The sequence below is a fragment of the Neovison vison genome, chromosome 10, assembly GCF_020171115.1.
Source record: "Neovison vison isolate M4711 chromosome 10, ASM_NN_V1, whole genome shotgun sequence".
In the NCBI taxonomy this organism is placed as follows: domain Eukaryota; kingdom Metazoa; phylum Chordata; class Mammalia; order Carnivora; family Mustelidae; genus Neogale; species Neogale vison.
In genome coordinates this window covers 10,077,652-10,101,663 of record NC_058100.1, presented here as the reverse complement: position 1 = coordinate 10,101,663, position 24,012 = coordinate 10,077,652, and the positions used below count along the sequence as shown (strand labels likewise).

The window sequence follows — 24,012 nt, the reverse complement described above, 5'->3', positions numbered from 1 at the left end:
GGCGTGATCCTGGAGTCCCGGGATCGAGTCCCACATCAGGCTCCCAGCTCCATGGGGAGTCTGCTTCGCTCTCTGACCTTCTCCTCGCTCATGCTCTCTCTCACTGTCTCCCTCTCTCAAATAAATAAAATAAAATCTTTAAAAAAAAAATTTTTTTAAATAAAAAAAAAAAAATTAAAAATATATTAAAAAATAAATAAATTGTCCCAGATTTGGCCAGTAGGCTCCCTTCAAAATTTGCACCTACAGAAGAAAATTATCACAATAATATTCAAAATAAATACATAAATAAGATATTTGCCCAGGACCTTGAGATCTCAACCAAACCCAGGGGAGAGGGCAACAGCACTTAGGTAGTCAGAACTTTACACCCATTGTCAGATGATCCCAGACAGAAGTTTCCAGAAGCATATTAAAAAACAAAAATAAACAGGATCCACGGGTCTAAACTAGTCATCCAAGAATGGCTCAAGATCCTCATTTCCTACCACAAGAGACCATTTCCCAAATTTTTCATAATTCCTAGACACATTGCCCTGTACATTTATTTGCCCAATCTGCTTTTTATCTAAAGCAAAGATTTGCTTCATTGATCATTTCTGGTCATTCCTGGGGAGTCGGGACTATTTTCACGGTCTGCCATGAAGATAAGGGCTGATACAGATGCACCTAAGAAGAAAATGAGACCAAAGCTCACCTCGATGGGTCAACAAATTTGTAAATCGATCCGTGCGGAGCATAGGCGCTGGGGTAGGCGGTGGCCAGGAAGTAGAGCTCCCCTGAGGAAACAGGGACAGGACATCAGTAGGATGGCAGAGACACAGGGCTGGATGCACAGAGAACCCTCGACATGGGGTTAGAGCCCTGAAATGCAGTGAAGGAAGGGAGCCCCAGGAAGAGAACCCCAGAACCCCGACTGACAGCTCAGCCCTCCCCGGACTGTGAGCTCCTTAAGGAGAAAGCCCTTCCCTGACCCCCAAAGACTAGCTCAGAGTGCACCCCAACAGACGTGCATTTCTGTTTACATTCAATGAACCAAACTGGCTTTCCCTTTGTCATCTCTGCTCTAAGAAACTTCACCTTAAGGAATCTCCATTTCCTCCCCTACCTCTTGACTCCTACTAAGGATTCTCTGAGAAACCCTGAAATAGCCGTTCACAGGTTAAGGACCATTTATCTGTCACCTTCTGTTGCCCCCTCTTGAGTCCACTGGCACCAACCCCCACTGCCCCCCTCCCGCTCGCTTCTCCCTCCAGCAGTGCCTTCCTTCCTCGGTCCTTGGGTCCCTCGTTTCCCCTCACCCCCCCCCCAATTCTTCAGACAGTCCTCCTGGCCTTCTCCACACCTCCCAGAAATCACCTCTACCCTCGGTCGAGCCCCGGCTCCTCCCACTTCCCCCCGTTTGAACACTCTCTGCTCACGGTCACTACCTCATTCCGCCTCTTCTCCTGGTTACCTGCGAGGGACAGGAAAGGATGGGTTGACGAGCCCAACTCCCAAGCTGGAGCCTTCTGACTTTGAATCCTGACAACACCAGCTGCTAGCTGTGTTGTCTCAGGCAACCCCTCAACTTGTGTAGCCCTCACATTATTAATTCATCTGTCAAATGGGGCTGATAATACTCACGTGATTATTAGGGATTAAATCAGAAAGTGATGGGGCACCTGGGTGGCTCAGTCAGTTAAGCATCCGACTCTTGGTCTTGGCTCAGGTCATGATCTCAGGGTCCTGAGATGGAGCCTCACACCGGCCTCTGCACTCAGCGGGGGGTCTACTTGAGGATTCTCTCTCTCCCTCTCCCTCTTCTTCTCAACCCCCCCAAATAAATAAATAAATTTTTTTTTAAATTTTTAAAAATTATGATCAGCATTACTCTTACCTTCTTACCTCTTCACGCCCTAATACTTATGCTACTGCACTGAACTGAGCTCACTTGTTGTATGCTCTCCCTCAACCTCATGGAAGTAAATGTCTACTAAACTGTTCATTGGAAAAGCCTAGAACTTTAGACAGCTTGGAGTGATTCCTACAACCTTCTTCCTTGAATTAGTGGAGGACGGTGACCCATGTTTGTCCCATGCCAAATGTGAGGCCTCCGGTCTTCATGGAGCCCCCACGCACAGCCTCCTAATAAACTCTGGATTTGGGGTCCTCACCTTGCCCTGTAAGGAGTCTGAGGCATTAGGATGCACCCCACCCTAGAGCCAGTTTGCCTCGTCTGATTGGAAAGCCAGGCACTGTCCATTTGATAAAAAGAGGGGTCTACCGGGGCACCTGGGTGGCTCAGTGGGTTGAAGCCTCTGCCTTCCGCTCAGGTCATGATCCCAGGGTCCTGGGATCGGGCCTCGCATCGGGCTCTCTGCTCAGCAGGGAGCTTGCTTCCTCCTCTCTCTCTGCCTGCCTCTCTGCCTGCCTCTCTGCCTACTTGTGATCTATGCCTGTCAAATAAATAAATAAAATATTTAAAAAAAAAAAAAGAGGGGTCTACCAAGCGTCTGCATGTCCATGGGGTGACATCACGCAGGAGCCCCTCTAAACCATGCAAAGAATTCCTGCTCTAATTGAAAACCCCACACTGTGGCATAGTCCCTCCACAACACCAGTTTATGTGAATTACATGACCTAAACATGCCATAGACTTCCCATTGTATTTTTAGGGGAAAACAATGCTAGAAGTGAATTTTCACCTGTCATGTCCAACTGACAATTTTAAAAATATTATTTGAGGACCCAAAACGACTACCCCAAAAATCTGTAACATGCCATGCCAAACAAAACGCATGCGACGTAAACTTAGCTCAAGCATTAGTACTTGGACCAGCCCTCTTGAGAATGTGACTGACCTTCAGAAATCCAACCCATCAGGACCCACCCAGCAAGGGGCGGCCCCACCTCCTGCCCTGCCCTCCACAGTCACTTCTTTATGCCAGCTGTCAGCTAGAAAAAAAACCTGGAAGTACACCGCAGTACTGGAGGTTCAACCAAAAAGGACATGTCTACAGCGTGGTGAGTGATAACAAAATAATGAAATACTCAGATCTAAAAATATGTCCTTAAGTGGGGAAGGCTAGGACATGAGCAGAAAATCTGAATTACTCCACACAAACACACCAGATCAAGCAACGTGGGAAGAAAATAACTTGCCTCAGGAGACCTGGGTGGCTCAGTTGGTTAAGCACCTGCCTTCGACTCAGGTCATGATCCCAGGGTCCTAGGATCGAGCCCTACCTCGGGCTCCCTGCTCAGCGGGGAGCCTGCTTCTCCCTCTCCCTCTCCCTCTGCCCCTCTCCTGCTTATGCGCTCTCTCTCCCTCTCTCTCTCAAATAAATATATAAAATCTTTAAAAGGAAAAAGAAAAGAACTCGTCTTGAAAACAGCCTTCCTCGCCTTAGGGCCATTTTGGGCAGTCTGGCTTGGGATCAACACCCTGGCAGGTCCACTTGATAAAATTCAGCCAAGCACACTCAGTCCTGTTGGCCAGACGAACTGACTGGTATTTAAAAGCTGCCTGTTTTCTCCGGTGAGAAGCCGACAGGCCCAGTAAACCAAACCACCCAAGCCAAGGTTTCCGAGGCCTTCTGAGAAGGAGCAAGCGGCAGAAGACAGCAGCCCAGGATCCCCGGGGAAGACCCACCTCCGGGGCTCCAGCGAGCTCCAGCCACCTGGGGGCCCCAGCCTGGAGGGGCTCTGGCAGGACAGACGCCCCCCCCCACCCCTGGCCTCGGGCTTTCCCGTCATCCTCCTTTCCCGGAGCGCCGTCCTGCCAGCCTGTGGTTTCTCTCCTTTTTTATATGATTGGACTTCCAGTTTGGAAGTCACTCAGACTTTCTCTGTTGAGAATGCTTGAATTCTCTCGAATATCCTCCGTTCCTCTAAAACATTCATCTCAAACGATAAGCTAGGAAAAGGTCCAAGAGCTGACTGGATTTCCGTATGTCTGGCTCAAGTGAAGGTCTGGCACAGTCACCCCATGACTCAGAACGGAAAGAAGCCCCTAAGGAAACTAAGGAAACTTCCAAGGCTCTGGTTCACCCTCACAGAGAAGCCCAGGTTTGGAAGGGGCCCTGAGAGACCCTGTCGCTCTCTTCCGAGACCCCAAGCATGGCTAGATGCAGTGCCAAATACCAAAGAGATCACAGGCCCTGTCCTCCTCACGAAAAAAAAAAAAAGTATCTTTCAAAATGTAACCAACTTAAGTAAAGCTGAAATTAAAAATCCATTTTCTGATTACAGAATTTGAGGCAATTTAGCAGAGCAAAGTCTCTGTCTCGTGCGCGCGCACACACACACACACACACACGCTTTGCTTTGCTGATGCCCTTAATAAACACCTCATCTGTCTAGTAAATAGCCTCCCACTGAGCTGTCTACCCTTTTAACAGAGATCTCTCAGGGAAGAAATTCTCCCTGACTCCCTCCCAGCACTGGCCTCACAGACTCCGGCAGGATAAGGAAAGGCCCAGTGAGGGGCTGATCACCAGAGGCGCTCCCTCCCAGGCAGCACCAGGAGGGTAAACACAAGCGTCCACCACATCTGCCCCACTACTGGCCCTACCCACGTTCCTGTGATCGCTGATCAGAATCCAGTCAGGGAGGAGGACATGAATCTCCGTCATGGTCAAAAGACCAAAAGACCAAACTATAGACCTTGATTTGCCCCACACAGGGAGGTGTGGGCCTCAGTCAAGAAGGGGTAGGTTGGCATATTCCGTCTGTTGCCTCAATGGCCAATAAGCATAAGCATTACATCATGGGGATGCTGTAATTATTAAATAACATAAAAAATGTAAAGTGCTTAGAACAGTATCCAGGACATTCTAAAAGCTGACTACAGGGACCCTGGGAGACTCAGTCAGTTAGGCTTCCAACTCTTGATTTTGGCTCCATGATCTCAGGGTTGTGAGATCGGTCCCGAATTAGGACTCTGTGCTGAATGTGGAGCCTGCTTAAGATTCTCTCTCTCTCTCTCTCTCTTTCTCTCATCTCTCCCTCTGCCCCTCCGCACTATACATTTTCCCTCTCTCTTAAAAAAAAAAAAAATTAAATGGTAGTAAAAAATAGGTGTAGTTGTTATTTAAATAACAATAGTAAGAATAATTATTATGCAAATGTTAGTTCACAATGCCTGTGATGATTTAAGTTCCAAAAAGCAGAAACAGCACAACCCTGGACATTTGTTACCTGCTTCATCTTCAGCAAAAGAGATGATAAATTTGCTGTAGGTGCTGATCAGCCCTGGGAAGGCACAGGACGCAGTGTTGCCGAGGCAAATGTCCCGTTTCTTCCATTTCTTGGTTTTCCTATCTTCCTGCAAAGCCATAAGTCGACTAGATGAAAAATAAAACCTTTATTATAGGAATCCATATTTTTACCCTTCAGGATATTCTTCCTCCTGGGAAGAGTCTGGGGCCCCGAGAAGGTTGCATCGCTACAAAAAACTAATGCAATTTCTATGAGTTTGTGACTTTTGGCTACGTCTTCAATGGCTACGCCTCAGTTCCCTCATCTGTAAAATGAATTTACCGCGGACCAAAGCTGCAAAGGTTAAGTAAGATAATATACATGAATAACTCCCCGGGGTGCCTGGGACACAGTAAGGACCCCAAAACTGGCAGCTGCTTTTGTTATTATGTCTATGTAGTCATCTGTCTGACCTAAAAGCAGGTTTTTTTGTTTTGTTTTTTTTTTAAAAGATTTTCTTTATTTGACAGGCAGAGATCACAAGTAGGCAGAGAGGCAGGCAGAAAGAGAGGAGGAAGCAGGCTCCCCGAGAAGCGGAGAGCCCGATGCAGGGATGCGGGGCTCAATCCCAGGACTCTGGGATCATGACCTGAGCTGAAGGCAGAGGCTTAACCCACTGAGCCACCCAGGCGCCCCCAAAGCAGGTTTTTAGAATAAAAAGAAAAGGAAGGTGGGTCAACTAGGGTGTCATATGAAACTCTTTTTTTCACATGAAACATTTTATAGATTCAGAGATGCTCAATCCCAGTGATTCTGGTGCATCGGCTTTGACTAAGAATCACTGACTATCAACCAAGTGATACGTAAGGAGATGGTGGGAACTGTGGGAAAAACAAAGAACCATTAAATCCCAAAGACCTGACAAGTGATGATAAAGGAACTGACCAATTAATGGCTATTCCCCATCTCTGGAACTAAGTATTGCAGTATGAAAATACCACTGTCCTTTCTGACGAAGATGTTCTCACACCTTAAACTGTTAAAAACCTAGATAATATAGAGTGACAATTTTTAAAAGACACTGGAAATCAGCCAATGAAGGACTACATTTCCTAACACATGGGAAACAAGGTAAATCCTAAAAGTTTCCCAGCTTACTACCTTAAGTAAGTTTCCAGCACAAGGAAGGAAAACACAGGCAGAACCAGCAGACTCCTTAAGCTGAAAAGGTAGGGATGAGAGTCCAGGAAGACCTATGGAGGAAGAGTCTGCAGGACAGACTTTGGAGAGAAGAGGGGGATGCAGAGAATAGGCCCCAGAGAGCTGCAAAGTATCTCCCTTGAGTATCCATCACTGCACCTAACAGCACATACATGTGAGGGAACCACCTAAATCAGGGGAAAGAATTAGAAAGGAAAGCACTTGGCACTTACTCAGGGTCAGGCATAGTGTAAGGATGATTCACAGAACATTGGTGGCTCAGTGGGTTAAGCCACTGCCTTCGGCTCAGGTCATGATCTCAGGGTCCTGGGATCGAGTCCAGCATCGGGCTCTCTGCTCAGCAGGGGGCCTGCTTCCCTTCCTCTCTATCTGCCTGCTTCTCTGCCTACTTGTGATCTCTGTCTGTCAAATAAATGAATAAAATCTTTAAAAAAAAAAAAAAAAGGAAGCGTTTCTAGCAAAGTCCTGCTCCAGTATTATCTAAACAAGAAGAAAAACAGAGGATGGGGAAACAAAAACTATTTGAAAAAAAATATAGCCAGGATTTTTCCAGATTTGATGTAAGCTATAAACTCACAAATCCAATTAGTGCAACCAAATCCAAGCACAAAAAATATGACAAAAACTACACCAACACGTATCATAATGAAATTCCACAAAACCAATGATAAAATCTCAAAAGTGGCCAGAGAAAACCTGACATGATAGATATGGAGGAACAAATATAAGGATGACAGCAGATTTCTCATTGGAATTAAGGCCAAGCAGAAGATAATGGACAATATTTTTAAAGAATTAAAGAAAGAGTATGTCAACATAGACTTTTATACTTAGTGAAAATATTTTTCAAAAAGGAAGGGGGAAAAAAAGACAGCAAAAAGCAGAAAGAATTCATCACCAATGAATCCATTTTTCAAAAAATAGTAAAGGAAGTTCTTCAAGCATTAAAAAAAGATGACATCCCCAGAAGGAAATACGCACAAAGTAATGAGGAGTATTAAAAATGGAAACTGTATTTGTTTCTTACCACCACTGTAACATATCACCACAACCTGGTGGCTTAAAACAACCCACAGTTATTCTCTCACAGTTTTGGAGGTCAACACCCTGAAATGGTTTCCACTGGGTCAAAATTAAGGTGTTGGCAGGGCTGTGCTCCCTTCAGAGGCTCTAGAAGAGAATCAATTTCCTTGCCTCTTCCAGCTTCCAATGGTTGTCCTCATGTCTTGACTCATAGGCTCACCACACCGCTTCTGTTGTTACCCTGACTTCTATCTCTTCTGTCTTCAAATTTCCCTCTACCTCCTTCTTCCAACCACATTTGTGAGTATATTTAGGACCCACCAAGATAATCCAGTGTATTCTCCCAAATCAAACACAGTCTCTTTGTGACCACAATCAAACGAAATTATAAATCAACAGCACAAAGACCTCAGGAAAACTTGAGATATTTGGAAATTAACACATTCAAACCAACTTGTGAGAAGGTACGTCAAAGTGAAATTAGAAAATATTTTTAACTGAATGAAAATGAAAACACGATATATCAAAATTTATGGGATCCCATTAAAGCAGGACTTGAGGAGAAATTCAGAACACTAAACTTATGTATTAGAAAAATACTTATATACTTATGTATTAGAAAAAAAATGACAGTCTCAAGGCACCTGTGTGGCTCAGCTGCTTGGGCATCCAACTCTTGCTTTCAGCTCAGGTCATGATCTTATAAGTTGTGGGATCAAAGCCCTGTATAGGGCTTCTCGCTCAGCAGGGAGTCTGCTTAAAAGATTCTCTTCCTCTGCCCCTTGCTCACTCTCTGTCTCTCTAAAATAAATAAATCTTTATTAAAAAAAAAAGTAAGGCAAAGATGACAGTCTCAACTCAGTGACCATAGTTTCCATCCTGAAGTGGCATAATGTTATTTGAATATGGACTTGGATTAGCTGTAAACGTATGCAAACTCTAGGCAACCACTGAAAAAGAAAAAAAAAAGTATAACTGACATGCTAAAAAAGGGAAGAAAATGGGATTACATAGATTGCTCAGTTAAATCCACAAAAGGCAGAAAAAGAGTGGAAGACAAAAACAGAATAAAGAATAAAGGCAACAAATAGAAAGCAGTAAAAAATATGGCAGATATTAATCCCACTATGTCCATAACTATGTGGAATGTTAATGGTCTAAATGCACCAGTTAGAAGACAGGAGAAATAATGGGGGCACCTACGTGGCTCAGTTGGTTAAGCCTTGACTCTTGATTTTGTCTCAGATCATGATCTCACAGTCCTGAGATCGAGCCCCAAGTCACAGCATGGAGGCTGCTTGCCCCTCTCCCTCTTCTCCTTCCCCTGCTCTCTCTCTCAATATCTCTCAAATAAATGAAAAAATAATACATTTTTTAACCTTTTTTAAAAAGATTTTATTTATTTACTTGACAGAGACAGAGAGAGATCACAAGTAGGCAGAGAGGCGGGCACAGAGAAAGGAGGAAGCAGGCTCCCTGCTGAGCAGAGAGCCAGATGCTGGCCTTGATCCCTCGACCCTGGGATCATGACCTGAGCCAAAAGCAGAGGCTTAACCCACTGAGTCACCCAGGCACCCTGAATAAATAAAATCTTAAACAAAAAAAGAAGACCAAAGAAATCACCAGACGAGACACAACTATACATTTTCTATAAGAAAACTTTAGGCCTTGATGACTTCACCTAGAAGAAACATATAAAGAAGAAATAAAACCTATTTTAACAAACTCTTCTGGACAACTGAAGAGGAGGAGACACTCTCCAGCTCATTCTAATAAGCCCTGTATTATCCTGACGCCAAAATCTGGCAAAGATATTCCAAGAAAGAAATCCCTTTTGTGAACACAGATGCAAAATTTTCCAACAACCTGTTAGCAAATCCAATCCAACAATATATTAAAAGGAAAACACATCGTGACCAAATGGTATTTATTCCAGAAATGCAAGACTGCTTCAATGATTTAAAAAAAAAAAGCAATCAATACAATTCACTATATTAAAAACTAAAAATGAGAAAACCACATGATTCTCTCACAAGATGCAAAGATGCATTTGCATCTTGCATTTTGCATTTGTATTTGCAAAACATAACATCCAGACTTACTACAAATTCTCAGAGAACTAGGAATGGAAGGAAAACTTCTTCACCTAATAGATGGCACCTGGAAGTACCTACAACTGACATCATACTCACTGGTAAAAACGAAAACCTTCTAACCAACATTATACTGAAGTTTAAGAAGAACCATTAAGTCAAGAGACTAACAATAAAAGCCTTGCAATTCAGGAAAAGAAAAAGTAAAAGTATCTATATTCATAGACAAAATGATCTTCTTCATAGAAAATCCAACAGAATCTACACACACACACACACACGCCTATCGAACTAATAAGAGTTTGACAAGGGGGCACCTAGGTGGCTCAGTCGTTAAGTGTCTGCCTTCGGCTCAACTCATGATCCCAGGGTCCTGGGATCGAGCCCCACATCGGGCTCCCTGCTCAGCAGGAAGTCTGCTCCTCCCTTTCCCCCTCCCCCTGCTTGTTTTCCCTCTCTCATTGTCTCTCTCTGTCAAATAAATATATAAAATCTTAAAAAAAAAGTTTGACAAGGTTGCTGGACACAAGCTATACACACACACACACACACACACACACACACACACTTAAAAATATATAATGAATATATAATAAATGTGTAGTAAAAAACTGGAAATAGCCAAAACAGGAGACTACATGAATAACTGGTGTTATATTCATGCACTTGAATATTACAAAGCAATAAAAGAGAGAAGCTGATATATGTGACAACAGAGATGAATCTCACTGATGTTACTGAATGGAAGAAACCATGCATGTACAAAAAAAGAATGCATATACACGATTTCATTTATATTAAATTCCAGAAGCAAAATTAATGTGATGGGAGTGGTTACCTCTGGCCGACGTGTGTGTGTGTGTGTGTGTGTGTGTGTGTGTGTGAGAGAGAGAGAGAGAAAGGGGTGGTACTGACAGGCAACAGGCAAGAAGGAACCTTCCAGAGTGATGGAAATGTTCTGCATCTTAACATAGTTACAAGTGTATATATTGTAAAACTTTATCCAGCTGTGCTCTTAGAGACTTTGTCTCACCACATGTAGTTTGTATTTCAATAAAAATGCTGAAATAAAAGAAATGAAAGAAGATACCAATCCTGGGACGCCTGGGTGGCGCAGTTGGTTAAACGACTGCCTCCGGCTCAGGGCGTGATCCTGGAGTCCCGGGATCGAGTCCCACATCAGGCTCCCAGCTCCATGGGGAGTCTGCTTCGCTCTCTGACCTTCTCCTGGCTCATTCTCTCTCTCACTGTCTCTCTCTCTCAAATAAATAAAATAAAATCTTTAAAAAAAAAAAAAAAATTTAAAAAAAAAAAAAGAAGAAGATACCAATCCTTTCTTACCCACTCATGAAGTCCCCAAAGATGTAGAGGCCATTGAGATTTGGGGATTCACACCCACGGTAGACGTATCCTCCAGTGACTGACTTCCCCACTGCATGGCCATAAGCATAGATTGGCAGAATGTCACCTGTCCACGAACAAAGAGAGTGTCACAGCTAAAGACTGAGACCTTCAGGTGCCTGGGTGGCTTAGTTGGTTAAGCATCCAACTCTTGATTTCAGCTCAGGCTATGATCTCGGGGTCCTGAGATCAAGCCCCTGTCGGACTCCACTGAACACAGAGCCTATCTGGGATTCCTTCTCCCTCTTTTGCTCTCTCCCCCCAACCCTGCTCATGTACACACAAACACTTTCTCTCTCTCTTAAAAAAAAAAAATTTAGAGCTTCAGTGAGGAAGATGGGGATTTTAAATGTAGTTGCCTGATTGAGTGGAGAATGCTTTCTCTCTTGGTCTTTGGAAGGGCAGGCAGCCAAGAGAATCATGCTTATTTTTCTCAACACACCAACCACAATATTTGTGAGCTTCCCCTTTGACTGGACTCTGGAAGCTGAGAGGAAGCCAAAGACTCCCCCACCTGTGAGGCAGTGACCTGAGAACCCACACACCTAAGTGTATCCCCTGGGCTGACATGGCAGATACTCAGGTTAAGGATCTGAAAACCTTGTAAGGGTCTCTAAGACTCTTTTGCAACTTATCAGGGTCAAAAAAGATTTGGCACCACTGATTTAAAAAAAAACGCCTGAAAAGCACATCTTGATGGACTGTACCACCAGTTTGCATATGGAATACCATCTCAGTGGGCTGGGCAAAATGGGAATAAGTGAAAAACAGAGCCACCAACTTTCCTCTGCTGGTTTTTCTCAAATTAGCCTAAAAACCCTGTGGGTAACTAATCTAAAACAGAGATTCCTCAGTCAATCCCAGTCCCCGAACCCAGCTGAGACCCGAATGCATCAGGTCAACAAGCACTAACCCAAGGTGTTCCCGGTGCCTGTGAACGGAGACCCAACCCGGAAGCTCGACCCCACCGGCCATAAACAAAGACCCCCGAGTGACCTGCAGGGCAGAATTCCCAGGTCATACTCCCCACCTCCACCTCCAACCCCCTCGGTCCACTCCAGAAATCACCCAGCGAACTTCTGACTTACCCAAAGAGGCATTGTGACAAAGCTTCCTGTCGTAACACTCAAACCCTTCCTTGGCCCTCCAGCCGTAGTTCCCGCCTTTCACAATGATGTCAACTTCTTCAAACCTATTTTGTCCCACGTCCCCACAGAACATCCGGCCTCGGCCCCGGCGTGTGACGGGGTCCCCTCGGTCCACGGCACAGCGCCACATGTTTCTGACCCCGTAGGCATACACGGCCGGGTGGGCCCCAGGCTCGGTCACAAAAGGATTGTCCGGGGGCACTCGGTAAGGTCTGCCGTCTGAGCCTGCCCTGTTCACGTCGATCCGTAACACCTTCCCCAACAGGGAACTTCTGAAAGAAAGAGGGCCGGGGAACAGGCACAGGATAAACACGCAGAAATGGATGGCCAGATCATTGGCGAGTTTTATTTGTTCTGTTTTCAAAGCCTCCCCTTACTGTTTTCCAGAGCAGCTGCACTATTTTGCATTTCCACCAACAGTATACAACGTTTTCTGCATCTTCAGCAACACTTGCTGTCTTTTTGTGTTTGGGGTTTTTTTTTTTTGGAGGGGGGGGAGATAAAGAGCCATCCTAATGGATGGGAGGTGACATCTCACTATAGTTTTGATTTACAATTCCCTGATGAGGACTGACACTTTCCATACATCTGTTGGACATTTGTTAACCAGATGAGTAGGTTCTGGAGATCTGCGGTACGTCGGTCCCTATAATTAACAATACTGTATTTACACCTACAATTTTTGTTGACGCTTAAATTTTTTAAGAGGGTAGAATTCATGTTAAGTGTTCAAAATTTAAAACTAAATAAAATAATAAAATATAAGATAAAATAAAATAGCACCAGACCAGAGACTGCCCAGGAGGACCTACTGATAGTCAACGCCAAACAACTACTAAGAATCACACGGGAACACAGGGTTTTTTAAAGATATACACACGTGTATACAAGATCTATACATAAAGTCATGTCTGTACGAGACAGATAGATAGATTGACTCATGCAAAATGTTAAGACTTGGTTGCCTGGGTGGCTCGGTCGTTAAGCGTCTGCCCTGGGCTCAGGTCATGACCCCAGGATCCTGGGATGGAGCCCCACATAGGGCTCCCTGCTCAGCGGGAGGCCTGCTTCTCCCTTTCTCACTCCCCCTGCTTGTGTTCCTTCTCTCACTGTCTCTCCCTCTCTCTCTGTCAAATAAAATCAAATAAAATCTTAAAAAACAACAACAAAAAAAGTGTTAAGACGTGCCACGTTTTGGCTCAGGGAGAACCAGAAGGCATAAGTCTGATGGGATCCTGGCCCATAGGACCCGGAGCAAGCAAGTTGAAGCTCCAATTTTTAAAATGTTTTCGATGAGATGGTTTCTCTCAGGTTGGGTTTAACGCTATGAATTTTTTTTTTTTTTCCATATGAAACACTCGTGAATGTGCCCATCATGCTTGCAGCGAGGCCATGCTTATCTTTTCTGGAGCGTTCTGATTTTAGTATATGTGCTGCCAAGTGGGCACTAACACTATGAATTTTTAAAAGGACTTGGTTTATTCTTCCTCACAGAGCACTGTGGTCACAGAAAGGACAGAGCTTTCAAGAGGCTCTGCCTCTGGGCCTCAGTTTCCTCATTTGTAAAACGGGCGAGAGAAAGACAACCTCACAGTTGTGGTTGGAAGGGCTAAATGCGTTACCTTGCCTGTAGCAGGTGACTCAATTCCCAACCGTAGGCATCTGACAAATGTTAGCTCTTGATTTTTTTTTTTTTTTAAGATTTCTTCATTTATTTGAGGGGGGCAGGGACGGAGGGAGAGAGACAAGCAGACTCCCCACCTGAGCCGAAATCAAGAGCTAGCCACTTAACCAACTGAGCCACCCAGGCACCCCCATTAGCTCTTGACTACTTTAACTTCAATATTTTATTATCAGGGATAACGGCATTCAAGTGGTTGCTGTTACAAAGGACATCAGGATCATGGGCTTTTATTTAGGTCAGCCCAGACTCACCTGGACTCTCGCACCAGCTTGTCTGAGTTTGAATTTTGGTTCTGCCACTCACTTGCTGTGTGACCTTAGGCAAGCTACTTTACTCCTCTGTGCCTCTATCTTCCCATCAGTGAAACGACTATCATAATACCTATACTTCATAGGAGTCCTCCCTTCCATTGTATTTCTTTTTTTTTAATTAAATTTATTTATTTTCAGCATAACAGTATTCATTATTTTTTCACCACACCCAGTGCTCCATGCAATCCGTGCCCTCTCTAATACCCACCACCTGGTACCCCAACTTCCCATCCCCCTCCCATACCAGGCACTATTTGAGGTGGTGGGGACACATCAATTAACAAACGGATAAAAATCCCTGCCCTTGTGGGATGTTAGAATTATGTTCTTGGGGCACCTGGGGGGCCCAGTCAGTTAAGCATCCAACTCTTGGTTTTGGCTCAGATAGTGAGATCAAGCTCCACGGCAGACTCTATGGTCAGCATGGAGTCTGCCGGAGTTTCTCTCTCCCTCTGTCCCTCCCACTCTGTCTCCCTTGCTCTCAAATAAATAAATAAACAGAATTACATTCTTCAATATACACAAGGTATTCAAAACAGTACCTGACACACAGTAAACATTCAACATATATCACGTATTAACTATCTTCTCACATGTGCGCAGGGCCTAGCACAGAGCCCAGAGCGTGGCACGCAATAACATCCCTGAGTTGAACTGAAATGCGTAAGATCTTGGTGAGGTAAATACCGTCACGCGAGTACATACTGAGCACTCTGAATTCGGATCCCCATAGCACTCTGAGAGTTACACTGAGCATCTACAGTATTACTTTCCAGAATACACTGTGCCTGAAATTCACAGGACAGGAAACCAAATGTTTCTCCCACGTGCCTCAACAGAGGGGGCTACGTCTTGCCGTACATGATTTGGGTTTGACGCTCCGGAGATTCCATCTCAGCAAAAACATCCCAAGGGCTCACCCTAAGGGGACAGGAGCCCAGATCCACCCAGCTTACTTGTTCTGAGCATTTCCAAACTTGCCAAAGGGATCCCCAGCCTGTCCTCCGTCCCCAGTGAAAATGTACATGTAGCCATCCACACCAAAAAGAAGTTGTCCGCCATTGTGATTTGAGGCTGGTTCTTCTATCTCCAAGATGACTCTGGAAGGAAAAGAAACCATGCATTGGGTTTTGATATGAGCTAAAACTTCATCCTTTTCAGACACCCAGAAATGACTGGCCCAAGTCAGCCAAGACCTGCTTCAGAGTTTCCAAGAATCACAAAGCTTGGAGCACTAAGACTCCCCTTATTCCCCAGTATGACTCCTTCATGGATTGTTTTGCTTTCCTGTCATGATTTCATGAGCTGTAGACACAGCCAGGGTAACAATCACCCTTTTCTGGGCCTTACTCTCTTGATTTACCAGAACTCTTAATCCCTTCCTTTGGGCAACCCGGCAGGAGTTAATCTGTCAGTTAGGTGTCCATTTCAATCCCCCAACCTCGCTGTTTGGGACAAGAGACACAAGGCAGAAAGAAGAAGAAGGAAAAAAGACACACTGGTAGGGTGGCAAGACCACGAGCTTGGAGTGAGAATTAAGTCCTTCATCAGACCACGCATCTAGGGCTCTATGGCTTTGTGCCATAGATAATATCCATGTTCAAGTCAAAGGGCCTGGAATTCAAGGACCACACAATAATCAGAGGCCACTATTATATCTAATACATTGATATTATCTATAATCATTTCTCAAACCCTTGTGGCTGCAAGTCTGCCATCTCCCTACTGATGACTCCTTCGTTAGTGTTATAAACTAGTGTCTCTAAAACCGGAAACGCGTCCCTTTATCATCTCGGAGGACGCACTGGCATTATTTTGGAGCGCAGTACAGAGTTGCCCATTCTCACGGGCATGTCTCACCTTTCTGATCTGGGGTCAGCTTTGTTGGGATCAGCCCGAGAAACCCTCATCTCACTAATCCGGATCTTTTCTACCTTCTTCTTGCCCAGACATGAATAATAAATATAGAACTTCCGGTTGCGGCGGAATCTGGGATGAAAAGCCAACCCCAAGAAGCCTCTCTCATCCCCTATCCAGGGAGTAGTCAACACGATCTTCTTGAGGTCCAAGAAGGGTTGTTCCAGGCGGCTGCCATCAGGCAGGTAGACCCATACCACGCCCACCTGCTCGGCCACAAAGAAGCGATGGGTGCCGTCCCCAGCGTGGACCATGGAGACCGGGTTCTTCAGCCCATTGGCCACCTCGGTCAGGCAGAGCTGCAGGCAGCCCTGCTGGTCCTCGGCCACCACACCCAGGTTGCGGTTGAGATGGTCATTCCTCAGGACATTAGGGAAGCAATAGTCCTCGTCAGGAAGGTTGAGGAGGTGGCAGAAATGGGCACCATCCTTTTCATGTGAGCCCTGCAGGTGACGGTCATTGGTCAGTAGGGAGATGGCAGAGTGACAGCTGGAATGGAATGCGGAGCAGTAGTCAGAGCAGAGGCCAGGAAGGTTCCGGAGGGGCGTCCGAGGGTTCTCAGCATCGTAGAGATGAGCGGCATAGGGCGAGCACTCCTAGGAAGAAAAAGGAAGCTTGACTGGTAGCCAGATTGGCCATGGTGGGGCTGGTCGCAGTGTTTGAGCACACACGGTCTAGGAAAGAATCAGGATTCTGGAGTTTCTATGAGCAACGACTGGGAAAGCTCTTTCGGGGACCCCAATTTTCTGGCCAGTTAGCGCTCCTGGAAGGCAAAAAGAGGGAGTAATCTCTCATGTTCACCATACCTTCTTTAGCATTTTAACTTCGTTCTTGACACTTTAAAGTTTTAGTAAGCGATGACTTTTTTTTTTTTTTTTAAGAGTTCTAATTTCGGGCCGCCTGGGTGAAGCACCAGTTAAGTGTCTGCCTTGGGCTCAAGTCAGGATCCCAGTGTCCTGGGATCCAGCCCCACATCAGCTCCCTACTGGGAAGGAGTCTGCTTCTCCCTTTCCCTCTGCCCCATACCCACCCCGCTCAGGTTCAGGAACGCTCATATAAGTAAATAAAATCTTTTAAAAAAGAGAGAGAGAGAACTAATTTCCCTACCGTTCCCTTTATTATAAATGCTGTATCTATAAGACTTTATTTCTTTATTTTTTAAGATTTTATTTATTCATTTGAGAGAGAGCACGCGAGAGAGACATAGCACAAGCAGGGGGTAAAGTGAGAAGCAGACTCCTTGCTGAGCTGGGAACCCAGACGCAGGGCTTGATCCCAGGACCTGGAGATCCATGACCCAAGCCAAAGGCAGATGCCCAACCATCTGAGACACCCAGGTGCCTCAAGACTTCTTTACCCAAATCCGAAGCAATGTGGCAAAAGTTTCACATTTGTTAAATCTGGGTATTGCATACACGGTGTTAAGTATTTAATTTTCTGTGCTTTTCTATATGTTTGAAATAGTTTATGATTCAAAATAAAATCACCAAACTAGACATGCGATGTATCGCTCCCAGAGATTAGGCATCTAGTCATTTCTTCACTTACTTACAAAACTATTTAAGTGCTTCCTGTATACAAAGCACCACGCTGGGAGTTCCACAAATTTGAGGCATGGCTGGGGCCACAGTGCTCTTTACACAGACACACACAGGACCCGCGTGCCAAGTACATGTTCCTCGGGGCTCCCTACACTACGACATTTTTTTAGGAGGAAAATAGATTATTGTGGGCAGACGACCAACTCCTGAGAGTAATGAAAGGCAGGCAACTGGGAATAAGTAATAAAGGCCATTTCTAAAGGGTGCACTTTGGGGCCTCAGACAGAGCCCACTGGCCCAAGAACCCCCTTTCTGATCACTGACCCCTCTCCCAGCAGTTGCCAGGGGGACCATCTCAGCCTACCTATGTCCCCTGCCACCTAACAAGGGAAGAACTGCATTTCTCAGATGTGCCCGAGTTCCCTGTTCACTCTTCAGACCTGATGCGAGGTTGCAGAGCAAGCTCCTAGCTATTAGAAAAAAGGGAAGAAAGAATCCTTCTAGAAGATTCAGTGTCTCTCCTTGGATGGCCTGTTTCAGTTCAGGGAACCTGTCAGAGAGGCTGACAGGAAGCAAAATCAACTGATCTGAGTCTCACCCCACTGGTCTGTCCACTTTGGAGGAGTAGAAAGAAGACGGGGGACAGACATTGGGACGAGCTACCAGGGAACAGAGGGGGTCGTGGAAATATAGCCAGCATGGCACATGCTTAGGCAGAAATTTAGTCTGCAGAATTGCTTCGACTCAATTATCTCAGGACAGCATTTCTCTATTTAAGGAAAGTAAAGCCCAGAAGAGTTTCCCTTGTGGTGTCAGACTCTGTTCTCTGCACGGAGGACAGGGAAGGGGGCAAGATGCACTGAGGCTTTCTAATGGGACATACACTTGGCCCGGTCCGAAAACCATGAAGTAAATGGGTTGGTGCGGTTGGGACTCTGTCTTGGTGAGATATGATCCAAAGGGAAGAAGATTCAGAGCCTGAGCCTCTAGATTTGTGCCTCAGCACGGTCTGACCTTCGACAAGTTTTTAAAAACTCCGGACTCCTTGGGGCCCCTGGGTGGCTCAGTGGGTTAAGCCCCTGCCTTCGGCTCAGGTTATGATCTCAGGGTCTTGGGATGGAGCCCTGTGTTGGGCTCTGCTCAGCGGGGAGCCTGCTTTCCACCCACACCCCTCCACCCTGCCTACTTGTGATCTCTGTCAAATAAATAAATTAATTAATTTAAAAAAATCAGGATCCTAATAACTTCCCGCAGAATCACTGCTGGGAATACACTCCGTGTTCGCGGGAAGAAAGAGGAGGGGGCTTGAGACTTTAAATAAATAGACTGATGTAGTTATTCCGATTCCTCAGATCCCTCCAACAGGAGAGCCGCTGAATTTGACTTTGGGAAACTTCTCCCAGTAGGGAAAGCAGGGGGGAGGGGAGCCCTAGGGAGGGTGGAGACATTCACTAGGGGGCATCTCGGAAATGAACGATCTTGGTGTCGCTCAGAAGAGCCCAGCTTCGGCCCTCCATGGTTATCCCGGAGTTAATTCTCCTCTTCCCCGCTGAGGGCTGGTCCCTGAGGTAGGAGGGTGCAGCCCCGGGGAGATGCCACCGAGGTGGCGGGCTTCTGCGGCGCGATCTGCGGTGTGCCCTGCCCATAGGGAGAGGGGGCGGCCAGTGCGCTCGGAGCGGTGGCGGCAGGAGGGCCCAGCGGATGCGCGGACAGGCTTAGCGGGGTCCCAGACCACAGGTCTGCCTGGACTCCCCGCCTCTTCGCCCCCACCACGTCGTGAGCGCACCCCTTCCCATGGCAGCCTCTCTCAGCGGCCCTCCTCTAGGGCGACTCTCCCCTGCACCCTGAACCCCTCTTCCCAGAGTTCGGTGATGGGGGATGCCTGCCAGGGATGTGGATTTTGGCCCCTGGAGAGCCTGCAGGAGCAGAACCTCTGTGAGTCACTGTCTCCCAGCGGCTTGAAGCCCTGCCAGCCCAGCTCCAGAATGCCGGGGAGAGCCCCCGGACTCTGCCACCACCATCATCACACCGGAGACCCCCTGGCACAAATGGGCCCCAGCAGGTGCCACACTCCCTCCAAGGCCTCGGTAACCACCGCAGTTGGGCACTGCGCCCCGCTCCCAGGGCAGTGCAGGAGGAACTCAAGGCAACGCTGCCCGGAGAGCTCCATGGGGGACACCCATCTCCGCCTTGGGGTGAGAAAGCCTAAGGACCAGCCGACCCCAGGGGGAGACCTCTGGTCTCCAAGTGGAAACCAAACCCAGCACCCCCTCGCTTCCGTGTGCCCATCCAGAGGCCCGAGCTCTACGGTGAGGCAGCTGCCAGGAGAGCTTTCTAAAGGGCCGGTGGCCAAGGAGCTCCCCCACCCCCCTCGCCCCAGGACCCACGCCACCAAGCCCAGCACCCGCACTTTGCCAAGCCGGCTCCCTCACTACCGTACAGGGTTTCACTCAGGCCTACCTGGCAGAGGATGTCCTTAATGTAGCCCCCACACAGCTCATGGCCCCTGAGGTCAAAGTAATCCATGATGTCCTTGTACCGAGCCGCGAGGCGGCGGTCCTTGTGCTGGTCACAGCAGCCGAAAGACTCGTAGTCTGAGCAAAACTCGAGGTGCACCGGGGGCTGGAAGGGGGGCCCGTAATCCAGGCACTGGGGGTGTCCCTGCAGCAAGCCCATCTGGCCCAACCAGAATGTGAGGCAGAGGTGGAAGATGCCAGAAGAAGTAGGGAGTCTGAGGGCCCAGCTGCTCAGAGCACCCCCAGGAGTGGATGTCCTCAGCATTTTGGGCTCTGGAAGACTCTGGCTGCCGCGTCGGCTCAGGTTGGCTCCCCTGCTGTGCTCTAGTTCCCTCCCTCCCCAACCCTGCACTCTCTACCCCCAGGGTGTTTTCTTCCTTCCTTCTATCCCCGCCCCCAAGGAGTTCCCTGAGGTGGTTTGTGAGCGGTGCCCCTTCAGCGGTGTGGGTAGCCAAGTGCCTCCTATGAAAACAGTGAGAGGTGTCCCTGTCCCCTCCAATCCTGCCTAAACATGAAGCTGGTCCAAGTTCTGACCCTTACTGCCTAGTGATTGGGGTGCATGGCTTCTTAGGGAAAGGTTCGGTGGTATCAATGGCAGGTCTGCTGGGATTCATGAAAACTGCTAAGAATTCCTCGGGGGTGGGGGCGGGGGGGGCAGGAAATTCACACTTTGTTTATAATTTCTTCACAAGCCTGAGCTGCTGGGAGTCTCCCAGAGAGAACACATCGGATTACGGATTACGTAGTCCCAGGGGTCGGAGTGTGCAAGGGGAAGATGTGAACCTTCCTTTAGTGCTGAATGGCACCACCGGGACTCGGGCAGGGATCTTAGAACAGGGAGGGGCAGTAGGGGGAGGCAGGGGGAGCCGGTAGGAGGAGGCACGGGGAGCCATGCGGTCCCTGTGATCCGGAGAGGGCCATCCTTGCAGTGGTAGGAAGAGAGGACGTGCCATAAATCCTACATCCACAGCAGGAGCAAGAAGAAAGGAGGGAGCATGGCCCGGGGGAAACAAGGAGTCAGCAATGGGGGCTACTGGACAGCGTCCCCAGCAATCATAGAACATCTGGGTCTATATTTGTGCCAGCTCTATGCTCTATGCTCGCTCTCAGGGCACACCTCTGCACTTAGGATATGTTTCAACATGAGCATTTAAGAATGTGTTTCACTTTATACCTGTCCCTTGCACATAACAAGGCTTGGATCAATATTTCTTAAATGAGGGGCACCTGGGTGGTCCAGTCGCTTAAGCAGCCGCTTCTGATTTCAGTCCAGGTCGTGATCTCAGGGTTGTGAGATCAAGACCCACATCACGCTTAGCGCTGGGCATGGAGTCTGTGTGAGATTCTCTCTCTCCCTCTCCCTCTCCCTTCTCTCAAAAAATAAAATTTAAATATATATATATATATACATATATATATATAAAATGTATTATATATTTTTTTCTTTTTTTATTAAATTATTTTTTAAAAATAAACATATAATGTATTTTTATCCCTGGGGGTACAGGTCTGTGAATCGCCAGGTTTACACACTTCACAGCACTCACCATAGCACATACCCTCCCCAATGTCCATAATCCCACCCCCCTCTCCCGACCCCCTTCCCCAGCAACCCTCAGTCTGTTTTTTGAGATTGAATCTTTTATGGTTTGTCTCTCTCCCGATCCCATCTTCTTTCATTTTTTTTCTTTTCCTACCCTCAACCCCCCCACGTTGCATCTCACGTTGTCTTTCTCCAATTAACTTATTTCGCTAAGCATGATACCCTCTAGTTCCATCCACGTCGTTGCAAATGGCAAGATTTCATTTCTTTTGATGGCTGCATAGTATTCCATTGTGTATATATACCACATCTTCTTTATCCATTCATCTGTTGATGGACATCTAGGTTCTTTCCATAATTTGGCTATTGTGGACATGGCTGCTATAAACATTCGGGTACACGTGCCCCTTTGGAGCACCACGTTTGTGTCTTAGGATATATACCAGTAGTGCAATTGCTGGGTCATAGGGTAGCTCTATTTTCAGTTTTTTGAGGAACCTCCACATGGTTTTCCAGAGTGGTTGCACCAGCTTGCATTCCCACCAGCAGTGTAGGCGGGTTCCCCTTTCTCCGCATCCTCGCCAGCATCTGTCATTTCTTGACTTGTTAATTTTAGCCATTCTGACTGGTGTGAGGTGGTATCTCATTGTGGTTTTGATTTGTATTTCCCTGATGCCAAGTGATGTGGAGCATTTTTTCAGGTGTCTGTTGGCTATCTGGATGTCTTCTTTGCAGAAATGTCTGTTCATGTCCTCTGCCCATTTCTTGATTGGATTATTTGTTCTTTGGGTGTTGAGTTTGCTAAGAAAATGTATTATATATATTATATTTTATATTATACATTATATTATTTATATTATACATTATATTATTTATATTATATTATACAGATTATATATGCATATATATATATATATATATATATATATATATATATATATGGAATGAGTGGATGAAGGACATGGAGTCCCAAACTCAAACAACCCCAAGCCCAGACAGAGGCCTGAACCTAGGCATAAGCCTGCAGAGGCATCGTCAGAGTTCACTTTCCTTCTGGTACCTTCCATGGCACTACTTCACCCTCAAATTTCCTTATGGGCAAAAATTGCCCTCTGAAATGCAGATGAAATCAAGATTCTTCTCAGCCTAGATGGGCTTCTATGGAGGTTTCCTGCTCACCACCCAGAAGAGCCTTTCCAGGGTGTCCTCAAGAGGGCACAAGGAGTCCCAGTCTAGTCAAGTGTGTGCTGTGGCTTACGAAGGCCCCTGTGGCACCTAAAATACAAACAAACATCATTCTTATAACTAAGGGAAAAGTCAGGAGGAGGGAGTCGTTAAGAATATTCGACAACACACCTCTGCTTTCCTATTTGTACTGTTCAGTAACATCCCTAGTTGAATACTGGTTTTTAAAACATAATACCGCACCCGGGCGCCTGGGTGGCTCAGTGGGTTAGGCCACTGCCTTCGGCTCAGGTCATGATCTCAGGGTCCTGGGATCGAGTCCCACATCGGGCTCTCTGCTCAGCGGGGAGCCTGCTTCCTCCTCTCTCTCTCTGCCTGCCTCTCTGCCTACTTGTGATTTCTCTCTGTCAAATAAATAAATAAAATCTTTAAAAAAAAAAAAACATAATACCGCACCCATGAGTCACTGGTGACTGTGCTGTTTCCACGGGACTGTTTGCTGGAAGGTTAGATAACGTCATCGCTCTGGAAGCCTTGGGCAGGGGGAGTGACAAACACGATGGCCAACTGCAGCCAGCGGACTCATGCACCATGACCTTCTCGGAAATGGGAGGTAACAGCCTGACCCCATGAGGTGTAAGAATCAGTGCATTCTCTCATTCCATGTGGGACCTGAAAGTAATTTTAGGTCTTTTATTGACATTTATGTCTCAGTTTTGCCTTTGCCACAAAATATACTGAGTTCAAAAGGATTGCCTGCTTCTCAGAAAATAATTCTTAATGACTGTGTTTAAAGAATTATAGCAGGGACACCTGGGGGACCCAGGGGATTCAGTGTCTGCCTTCGGCTCAGGTCGTGATCCCCAGGAGGGCAGTAAAAATCTTTTAAAAATAATAAGAAAAATAAAGAAGTTTAGCTCAGTTTGTTGAGTGCCCAGCTCTTGGCTTCAGCTCAGGTCATGATCTCATGGGTCATGGGATCAAGCCCTGAGACCTGGGCCATGCTCAGAAGGGGACTTTGCTTGTCTTTCCCTCTGCTTCTCCCTCTACTCGTGCATGCACACACACACTCTCTCTCTCTCAATAAATAAGTAAAATTTAAAAAACAAAACAAAAAACCTTGGACATAATAATTCCTATCCACCCAGGACATATAAATTCAAATCAGATCTTAATATTTTAGGCAAAGAGGGATTTTAAAATTACCAAGAAAAGATCAGCTAGTAGGTTCCACCAGACATATTGACA

General features: G+C 46.4%; 1 protein-coding gene across 1 annotated transcript; it reads right to left on the bottom strand.

The window, feature by feature from the left end:
• Positions 1-624: 624 nt before the first annotated feature.
• On the bottom strand, positions 625-20,262 carry HHIPL2 (HHIP like 2). Its single transcript, XM_044266257.1, has 7 exons — positions 19,981-20,262; positions 15,923-16,575; positions 15,019-15,162; positions 12,008-12,339; positions 10,860-10,986; positions 5,182-5,327; positions 625-779 (listed from the first exon to the last, which is right to left on the bottom strand). Exons 1-7 carry the CDS (start codon positions 20,194-20,196, stop codon positions 694-696), a joined length of 1,704 nt encoding a protein of 567 aa, XP_044122192.1. The 5' UTR covers positions 20,197-20,262; the 3' UTR covers positions 625-693.
• Positions 20,263-24,012: the final 3,750 nt, after the last annotated feature.